The sequence below is a fragment of the Nicotiana attenuata genome, chromosome 7 (genome assembly GCF_001879085.1).
Source record: "Nicotiana attenuata strain UT chromosome 7, NIATTr2, whole genome shotgun sequence".
NCBI lineage: Eukaryota > Viridiplantae > Streptophyta > Magnoliopsida > Solanales > Solanaceae > Nicotiana > Nicotiana attenuata.
Genome location: NC_031995.1, coordinates 72,732,256 through 72,743,324, shown reverse-complemented (window position 1 = coordinate 72,743,324; position 11,069 = coordinate 72,732,256). Strand labels below are relative to the sequence as shown.

General features: G+C 35.7%; 1 protein-coding gene across 1 annotated transcript; it reads right to left on the bottom strand.

Annotated features, from left to right (window-relative positions):
* LOC109229301 (nifU-like protein 4, mitochondrial) lies at positions 1,616 to 8,698 on the bottom strand. The gene is made up of 3 exons (XM_019394697.1): positions 8,041 to 8,698; positions 6,946 to 7,107; positions 1,616 to 2,526 (listed from the first exon to the last, which is right to left on the bottom strand). The coding sequence occupies exons 1-3, from the start codon at positions 8,246 to 8,248 to the stop codon at positions 2,066 to 2,068; spliced, it is 831 nt and encodes a 276-aa protein (XP_019250242.1). The 5' UTR covers positions 8,249 to 8,698; the 3' UTR covers positions 1,616 to 2,065.

Sequence of the window (11,069 nt, the reverse complement as noted above, 5' to 3'; positions counted from 1 at the left end):
CTTTGTCTGTACACGTTTGAACACGAATTAATTTCTGAGATCAAACTTTGTTGCCCAATTTTGAAGTGTTAAGAACATTAAATATTCATGTTCGAATGAAAATGGAATCTTAAAATGGATGTTAGTCAAACGCAATTCTTAAGTAGCATTACAATTAAATCTATTTTTGTCGAAGGAACTCCTGCATATTTAATTCCAAGACGCTAGATACTTAAGTAGATTTACCGGATAGAGTATTATTTAATTTATTAATTAATATATTATTAGTTTTTGGAAAATTTCTGGGGAAACCTGCGGCCGCTACCCCTGAGGAGACCATTTGATGAGGGGAATTGATCTCAGGTCTCCTATGTGGGAAACCACTCACCCAACCAACTCAGCCAACCTTTGGGTGGATAACCGGAGATGTAATCTGACTGAGGAGGCCGTTTGATGAGGGGAATTGATCTCAGGTCTCCTATGTGGGAAACCACTCATTCAACCAACTCAACCAACCCTTGCGGACTAATAATATTATGTTGATTGCTATAAATATGTATAAAGTTATACACTATACACGGCTATCGATATCGATACTTCACATTTTCATTGAAGTATCTCATGATGTATAGAATGTTGACCACTCAACATGTTACCAAAGTACTCTCTCTTATTCCATTTACTTGTCACGTTTCGCTTATAAAGAGTTAGTTAAGCTAAATTGAATTAAAATTTCTTAATATTTTAAAATTAAAATTTAGGTATTTAAAAACTATACGAAAAGGATTATATTATAACTTACAATTCTTTTCATATTAATATGGTAAAAATATACATGTGAGAATATTGATCAAAGTTCATGTAGTTTGATTTTCGAACGAAACTTACAACTAAATGGGAACAGAGGAAGCAGCTATTAGGCTTTGATTTGAGTCAAGAATATTCCTTTCATTATCGCCGGAAAAAAAACAAATTATTATCAAATATATCATAGAAGTTATGTAAAGAATGTCACAAATGTGAAAACAGGGATTTAGAGAAGTTCTCATCATTGATTTCCTTATTTAAGGATAAGTTAACCCAACGTATAGAAGATGAAATTCAATGGTATATGCTATCTGTAAATGGTATTATGTCACTCGATGGAAGTAGTGAGTGAACACTTGCGGAGCAGGGGCGGAGGGAGAATAGAACATACAGGCTTGGCCGAATTCAGTAGCTTTGATCCAAACCATATATTTGTCTTAAGAAATTCATTAAATGTGTATAAATTATTAATTCAAAACCCAATAACTTAAAAGATTTAGAATCCCAGACCCATAAGTTTCAAATCTTGACTCCACTATGCGAATAAAGTTTGCGGAAACAGTGGCTCAGTGCCAAGTTTCCCAGATGAGATTTATTTAAGATGCAAAGCCAGTCTTCAGTACAAATTGTCTATGCTTAAGAATCCAAAAGGTTTCACTATCTTGCGAGTTGCGAGTTAGGAAATTTATACTTGCTGAAAATTATGTAATTCTGGTACTAGATACTATTTAACTTCAAACCCTGAAGAATAATGACAGACCATCTTACTCTTCAGGAGAATGAGCACTTAACTCGCTAGCATCTAAAATTTGTAGGTGCTCCTCCAGGAGGTATGAATGGTTTATGCATTTTCTCCTCTCGCCAAGATTTTGATTCTATATACAAGGAACCATACTTCACCGTTCAAAATGGACAAGACATAATGAAGAATTACAGATAATAGACAAACGTACGGTTAGCAACTTCAAGGAACTCATGCACACATATGCACTTTTGCATCTTTATAGACTCATTTAGGAGCATGTTGCAGCCAATTGTCCCGTCTCCTATCCAGCTAAACATATAGCGAAACTATTTATTAGAATGTTATCAAAAGAACTGCCGAATTATATTTTTTGATGCATATAGTAGCTTATCTCGCGTGAATTTGATAGATGCAAGAAACTTGTGCACTCAACATTACTCGCTCTTTCCATGGAGGAGCATGAACAAGTCCTGCGTTCCCTGATTGAGATCTCTCTATCACCAAAATCAACTAAAAGCAGCTATAACAGTATTACTACTCATATGGTGCACCAGTTAATCCATGTTCTTCATCTTCATCCATTTCCTGCTCCACACCTTTAACCTCGGGCACATAATGCATGAGCATGTTTTCTATACCAGATTTAAGTGTAACGGATGAGCTAGGGCATCCACTGCACGCTCCTTGCATTTTCAATTTGACTATTCCCGTATCTAAATCAAATCCTCGGTATACAATGTCCCCACCATCATCTTGTACAGCTGGGCGAATACGAGTCTCTAAGAGTTCCTTAATCATTGCAACTGTTTCTGAATCATCCTCATGGATAGCTGTGTCCATGGAAGCTGCAGTGCTGGAGTCGAGGAACAGCGGCTTACCAGAAGAATAGAAATCCATAATTGCTGCAAATATTTCAGGTTTGAGGAAGTCCCAGGAAGCATCTTCACTTTTTGTAACAGTAACAAAATCTGATCCAAAAAATACACGTGTAATCCCTACATGAAGGAAAACAGGATTAAACTCTTAGGCGCATTCATGAAAAAACAAACAATAAGAATACTTCCTTTGTCTAATTTCTATGACACAATCTCCCCCTACGCATCCCAAATGTTTCACATAATTCTACAAATATCAATTGATAGGACTCACTTGTTTCAAGAATTCAAGTATCTATTATGCAACTAAGCGGTTACTTGATGTTTTCTCAATTACACTAACTTATCAACTATTACACTTATTTCTTAATGAACTTAACTATATTTATTCTATACAAGTCAAACTTACGTCGTAGAATTCCATATTCATTCAAATTATGTCACCAGTGAAAGCAATTTGCAAAGGAAGTTGTCTCAAATACATACGCAATCTATCATGATTCACGCGGATTTAGCAGAAAAAAACATAATACCATGGATGCAAAAGATCTATATAAACCTATAGTTAAGTCTGGCATTTTTTATTTTTTTTTGACAACTGAAAAGTCCCCGAGGGCAAATTGGAAACTCGGTGGATAATGGGCATGCCTCTCCACTCTTTTTGACTTAAATACCAAGCTATTTTCTGCATCAAGGTTCGAACCAGTGACGTGCGCATAACCCACACATCACGTGTTGCGCTCTTACCATTAGACCAAAGGCCTGCGGGCCTAGTTAATTCTGGCATCTATAGAAGTCTTGTGTTAGGGAACTCCAATTTATTGAGTATTGGAAAGAAACATGTCCCAACGGAAAAACATTGAAAACTTGTATTGCAGACCTCAACTAGTTTAGGCTTGAGGCATAGTTGTTGTTGATAGGGGACAATAGGAACTTCATGTCTCTATTCAGCAAAGTAACCCATTTTTACTCATTTGAACTAAAGCAGAAAGTAAGAAATAAAATATATAACCTCTTGATAAAGAACAGAAAAGAGAAAATTCAGATCTTGTTTGGCGTCAAAGTTCAAACAGAGAAATAAATTCCTTTTGTATATAAGTAATCTATTGAATGGGATGGTAACATGGAGGTACAACTATACACAAAGGTACCTGTTCGGCTCCATCTGGTGCGTTAGTTCCATGATGCTTTCTACGTCATTTATAATGTTTCTCCTACCAGAGAGTATAAATTTTGAACACATCTAGAGCTTACATGAGTTATATGATGATTTTCCCCCTAAAAAATCCTACAATTTCTTTCCCCATGGCCACGGTATACATAAAGGTATAGTCTTCTGATCTCGTTTTCATTCTTTTCCACATTCCACCCTTGCGTACTGATAAGTCTCTGCTTAATATCTCCAGGCATCACCAGTGAATAGGATATAAGTTCAGGAACATGCTCTGCATCTGTCATCTTCCAATCAAACCTGTCGTGAATGAACAGATAACTGACTCTGTTACTTCCTCACATAGACTGCATCTTCCGTATAACATGATGCCTCCTTTCTGCAAATTTTTCTATGTTGGACGAGTTTCATGGGTTGCACTCCAGCCAAAACAATCTACTTTTTGGGGGAACTTTTGTTTCCCTAATCATCTTCCCAAGCCAATAACTATTTTCTATCATATTTTTACTTAACAGCATCCTGCAACAAGAATTAACCGAGGATTTCCCATCTTTGCTTTCAGTCTAACACATAAAATCTAACACTACTCCAATATCCTTACTGAGTCCAGTTTTACTATTAAGTGTTCACACACCCGATACATCGAAAATACTTCGGAAAAGTCCACTCTTTATAAAATAATTCGCTAGAGTGCAAGTCTTGTTTACACCCAGATTGTATAAAATTAGAAACTTATGCCTTCTCTTTTTCCATAAGGCCCTTAATGTATTTCTCTAACTATTTGAATATGCAGACCCTTTTCCTCCCGCAAAACTCCTTTAATCATATAATAATTTAGAAACCTCAGATACAATTCACTGGCTTTCTGCACTATTAATACTCCTTTCCATGCTGAACTGTCCAACTCTTTTACATTTTATACCTTTTCATCAATCTCTGATGCCATTTGAGTATCAAGCTCTTGTTACATCGCTTTACTCCTGGACCTCCATCTCGTTTATCCTTCAAAACTTGTCCCTTACCAAGTGATATCTTTTATTGACACAACCTCCTTCACACAAAAAAAACATTCTTTATTTTAATTTTCTGCTTCTCAACCTTTTGGGGGAAAGAGATAGGGACATGTAGCAAATAGGGATTTCATATAGCAATACTATTGACTAGAGTCAAACTTCATCCAAAGAAGAATATTATTTCTCTTTTTTGGTGAAGAGGGCAAATATTATTTCTTCCAGGGGGCTAACTTCTTTTTGCATCCTCAATTACTTCTTGCTAAATTGCAGTATCTTTCTGCCTTGCCCCAAAACTAATTCCAAGTACACTATAGGAAATTTGTCCAGTATCATAGACAGCTTATGAAAGCTCTGGCCAGCATTTATTATGAAATAATTGCTTCATTCTAAATTAATATGTAAGCCAAGATGGCCTCAAAGACTAATAGAATCACCTTCAGATGCCGCAACTGATTTCCTTTGGCTTAACAAAATATGAGACACCTGAATAGAGAATATAATATTCTTCAGTATTTTTTTATAATGGTGGTGTCCGGGCTAGCTTGCCCCAACTATTCAACAGGATACATGTTACCTCCCACTGACTAGTGTTATCAAAGGCGCGCTTAAGCCCTAAAGCGAGGCTCAAAACATGTTGAGCGCTTCGTCTTGCTTAGCAGGCGCTTCAGTGTTGCCATCAAGACTCTAAACTATACTTTTCCTTGCCAATGAGCATAATCTTGAAGAGGGATACTAAACAATTGATATTTCACTTTATCATAAAATTTCTTCGATTTCTTTGTCCATATATTTGATATTCATGCTTATATATATTAGTCTTGGGCTACACATACATATTTGTTATTTTTCTCCATTAAAGCCCACGCTTTATTTGTGCTTTGCGCTTAAAGCCCCACAGACCTTAGTGCTTTGTTGCGCTTTTCGCCTTTTGATAACACTACCATTAACACAGATATCTAATTCCCCACCAAGGCTTAGACAGATCATAAGAAACCAACTAGTGTTTTTTGTCTCTGCTAGGAATTAAATTCTGGTCTCCAAGGTATGCACCCACTTTATTGATCACTAGGTCACACCCTCTAATGCAATTTCTTCCATCTTTCCTTTTCTACTTTAATCTTGAAACCTTGTATCCAGTCATATATAGCTTCCATTTTCAAAATCAAGCTCAATCCCTCCATTGCCAAAACAAATAAGAAGTGACAAAGGCGATCGTCCTTTCTTAGTCCTCTCCGATGAGAAAAAGTCCTTCGGGAGATCCATTAATTATTCTTATCTTTACTGTGGTAACGCAATATCTTATCCAGCGAAGCCATTTTTCTCCAAATCCCAGGTTTCCATGATCTAAAAGAGAAAACTCCGGCTGACATAATCATATTCTTTTTCTAAATCAAGTTAGAAACACTGCACATTCCTTACTTATCCAAAAGAAAATGTGCAATCCTTTCTTCAGATAATGATCTAAACATCATTTGCCACAAGCGTGCATCAATAATTTGTCTCTCTTGGTAAAAGCATTCTTGTTCCAACAGGACAAAAAGATTCTCCTGAAGCTTATATGGTTTCCGTCAACTCTCAAAGCTCTCTTTTCCATACTGTTTTTTGTTTCTATCAAGTAATTCACTTCCAGACTCTAGTTCTCCCCCTTACCCCCCCCCCCCCTCCCCCCCAAACAAACAAACAGTCATACCCCTACTCTTCCCACTATAAGGAACCATACCTCGGTTATTTTCAGTCATTACATTACAGAAGCTAACAAAAAGTCTGTGGCTTCAGTAAAAATCTATGATGAAGACATCAAAACAATTATATCAAAGGAAAAGTCAGTTTGTGATTGCAAAATAGCAAGTTGGCAACAAAGATGAAGTAAATATAGTTACATTAGACGACACAAAATGTGATCTCAAAGTTCGAGAGAATAGCATCTCAAAACCACTCCTTATTATAGTATATGTTTAACCTAAATCTATTTCAGACATGAGATAACAAATATACGCTAGACAGTTATATTTCACATCAAATATTTAGATGTATTTGGTACTACCATGACCTTGATTCAAAATTGAATGCACTATGCACAGCCAGTCAGCTAGATGATAAAAATGACAACTATTTTTCTAATAGACTAAATCCTGCTATATAGTGTGTTGACAGCTGAATTTATGCAACTGCACCAAATTAAGCATATTTTCTTCTGCATCTCTTCCATGGTAGTCTGAAGAGAGAGAGTATTATAAACAAATCCCCGCACATTTCCAGGGCAATGCACCAAAGCATCTATGATTTCAATATAAAGGTTCTAACATAGATGTTAAATGTCTAAGGCTTTTCACGATTCTAAGTTTTGAGAATTACCATCTATTCCAAAGAGAGCCTTAGCCAGAGGTGAATTCATGGCAGAACGAGCATTTGGAAAATCTGCACTCCCAGCTTCCAGAACCGGCTTCCCAGGATAGAACATAAGGGATAAAGGGTTAGGAGTCGACTGAGTTTGGATAAACATAGTCCTCTTCTGGCCTGTTCACAGCATATACAAGATCAGGATATATAACCATATTCACAAACTAATAGTTAGCACCCCCATTTATCAAATCAAGCAATTACTGCAACATATATGCAAATCATAAAGTCTTAACTTTTTGTCAAGCAGAAAAACGATGGAAAAAACATTGAACGAACTTTCTTGTTCTTAGAAAAGATGCCACCTATTTACTTGCTAAAAAAGGGCAGCCCGGTGCACTAAGCTCCCGCTATGCGCGGGTCCGGGAAAGGGCCGGACTACAAGGGTCTATTGTACGCAGCCTTACTCGGCATTTCAACAAGAGGTTGTTTCCACGGCTCGAACCCGTGACCCCCGGTCACATGGCAGCAACTTTACCAGTTACGCCAAGGCTCCCCTTCAAACCTTTTTTACTTGCTTCTATATGGAAATCGCATAAAGAAGCAACATTTTCCCCATCTTCTACTCTCCAAATGTTGATAATGAATCCCATCGTTTTATCAGCAGAATTTAACAAATGCCCCATTTTTGCTCAACCATTTGTCCTAAATAATCTTAAATTTCTGAAAAGATTCAACAAAGTGAATCAAAACCAGCATCGTCTCTGATTCCCTGCCCCCAAATTTTCCAGTAAACTAAAATTAAAAGCCAAAAGTATCCAGCTAAAACCAACAGTAATGGTACATAATAACAATGAGCAGAAAGCACATTACACACAAACTGATATACATATACATTTTCACATCAAAATATACTAGCCCCAATGTCAAACTAGGGAACTATATGAATCCTCTATATCCATTACACTATATTCGGGTTCGTTTTCATACCAATACACAACAATTTATCTTTTTAAGATTAATTAAAGGTTCTATAGTGACTATTCTGAAAAAACAAATTAAAACTAAAAAAGAAGAACTAGCTGAATATTTTTATAAAAAAAAACTGACCTCCGAAATGGCTCCATGGTGAAGGATGTGAAGAAGGGAATTGCGAAGGCTTTAACGAAGTGAAAACAGATAAATTAATGGGCGCTTTGGAAGATAAAGCGTATAAGAAGCGACGAGATGTAGAAATTGCACCATTTTCTGCTACATAGGGTTTTGTTAACAATCTATTGCTGCGGATCAATCTCCCTAATGATAATAAACTCTTCATTACTACAGTTTTGGTCTTGTTTTCGTACGAGCTTCTGATAGTTTGTTAAAGCTTAAATTAGAGATTCAAGCTTGTCGAAATGTTTCAATGGCGGTTTTTGCTTATGGGAATTTCAGACGGGAACGTCAAAACGCGATGACGGCGAAAGTAGTTGGCACGCTTTTCGTCCCTCGGCTGGCCGACCATGGAACACTTGTTTGACTTCGGTAGACACCAAATTCAATGAGCTTAGTGTTATACCAAAAGGAAACGAGTGTTCTTGGCTTGGAATTAGGCTAAAACAAAAGTTTAGTGGGGGACGGCAGTGTTAGTCGCGGCAGAAGGGTGACTGGCCGGCAGCGGGGTGGTTTGGAGGTTGGCCGCCGGTGTCGAATTCCGGCGGGCGGCGGCGGGCAGCGGCGGGCGGAGCAGGGAGAGGGAATGAGAGAGAAGAGAGGGAGAAGAAAGAGAGTATAGGAAAATAGGAGCAAAATTTCAGCTACTTTAGGCTTTAAATACCTAGGGTGAGAGTTGATTTATGGCCTTTGGATCAAGTGAAGATGGGAGGCTGAGATTGAATCTTGGTTTCACCTAATTAAACGACGTAGTTTTACAGATAAATTACGCCGTTTTGGACCAGGTCTTGGCAGGTTATTTGTTGGGCTGGGTATGGCCGAATTGGGCTCAAATTTTAGGCCAATTTTCGATCAATTTTAATTAAAATATAGAAAAAGAGAATTTTTCATAAAGCACCATCTTTTAGGTCTAATTAGGCATTTATAGATACTCTTTGCTATATTACGTGTTATAGATACCTTTTATGTTTTTATACAATGTATTTTATGTATTTAAGCTGTTGTATTCATTAATACAACCAAAAAAATAGGCGTAAAAAGTGGAATTCCAGCTAAGTTTGATATGTATTTAGCTGTATTCAAGCGGCATTAACGTTAAATACTGTAACGTATCTGCGCAAAATCTGGAAGGTTAAACTGGTTAAAAACAGAAGGAAATTAAATCACATGATATTCTCCTAATTTAATTCAACGAACTAAAACGATCCCTCATTAATCTGTATTTGAAAGATACATAATAAAGATTATAGCTGAATAAAGAGAAATACATATGAATAATACAGTTGAGTAGAACTGTATACAGTTAAATACAACAAAATACAACTTAATTCATCTGAATAAAACACTTGAATACAACAAAATACAACTGAATACAGCTGAATAAAACTCTTGAATGCAACAAAATACAACTAACTTCTGCTGAATAAAATAGTTGAATATAACTAACTACAACTGAATACAGTTGTATAAAACACTTGAATACAACTAACTACTGCTGAATAAAATAGTTAAATACAACTGATTAAAACTGAATACAAGAGAATACGCATAACTTTTTAATACATCTAAAATATATAAATGAATGCTGCTGAATACATGTGAATACAGCTGAAATATACATTCGAATACAACTGAATACAAATAGGCGAATTGGGCGATCTAGAGAGAGAAACAGCCTTATGGCTTCGCCGGTCGGCGGCCAGCCATTAATTCCGGTTGGTCAGCCCCCTAACACATCTGCCCAACCTCCTACAACAACTACAATCAATTCCCAGCCCTCAAATCCCACAAACGAAGCCATGAATTACGCAAAAGTTGTGAACCCTACATCGACGACCACTGCCATGCAGAATCGAGCCGCTACAGTTGAACCAATTGCTCTTCGTCTATCAAAATCAACGAATTAAACTTACCCTAAGCGATTGTAATGGAGTGATAATGGAGGAGAACTAGAGAATTTGGGTGGGAGAAGAGGTATAAATCGTGGGTTGAGGGAGAAAGAGTAAAATGTATGCAAAAAGAGAGAGAGAACGTGGTTAGTCAATTTTACGGTGATTATGTGAGAGAAAAGACTAAAAAGGAGAGAGAAAAATATTATTTAGCATATATGGTGCCTTAAATGTAGGATGTAGCTATAATTAGATATTTGGCTATAAAGTATAAAAGGTATCTATAGAATGTAATATTTTAAAATGGTATTTATTTAAAATAAATAGAATACTAAGATTTTCTATAGGGTGTAAAAATTCCTAAAAGGTACTAGCACAATCCCTATTCCCTCTAATAAAATTATAGTCTTATTTAGTCTTAAAGAAAATGTACAAGAAGAAAGAAAATCTTTTTGGTATATATAATTTAAAGATTCAAACTAAAAGATACCTAGAAGGTAAAAAAATATTTTTGGTACCTTTTAATTAAGGAATTCATATAAAAATATAAAAATAAATTCAAAGAAAAATAACTCAAAGTGTTATAGCCATCCAAAAGTTAATTTTTTGTCGAAGAATTAAAAGCATGCAAAAATTAAGTATTCACAGGCCATATAGCTGTAAATTGTGATTTTTCTATTCGTTAAAATTGTAAATTATTATGGATTTGTTACTGACTAGAGGAGAAAATTTAAGGAAATAATTTGTAGTGGAATATGTGGTGTATTTTTCTTAATTGCATTGGAGATTTGCAGTTTGAGAAACATAATTCACTCAAAATCTCTATGATTTTAAGCCACATTTATTTAGACCTCATAAATGCCTGGTAATATGCATTTTGGTGAGAATTCTCTCAAGTTAATAAGTTCATAGTTATTTGTGCTAATATGCTATCTTGGATCTTGTTGTAAAAAATTTTATTTAAAAAATATAAAGTATGAATAATTTAATTTAAAGTTCTAAAATATTAGACAAAATTTTACTATTGAAAACTTGAAAAATATAAATAACTTAAAAACTTATTGAAGCTATATAATTATGCTGCTAAGTACTTTTAAA

Bases quoted from the DNA above. Each gene is read 5' to 3' on its own strand.
- LOC109229301 (XM_019394697.1), bottom strand. From the start codon at position 8,248: ATGAAGAGTTTATTATCATTAGGGAGATTGATCCGCAGCAATAGATTG. The intron at 7,108-8,040 runs GTCAGTTTTTTT...TGCTGTGAACAG, and splicing joins ACCATGGAGCCATTTCGGAG to GCCAGAAGAGGACTATGTTT. The intron at 2,527-6,945 runs GTAATTCTCAAA...TCCTTCATGTAG, and splicing joins GGCTCTCTTTGGAATAGATG to GGATTACACGTGTATTTTTT.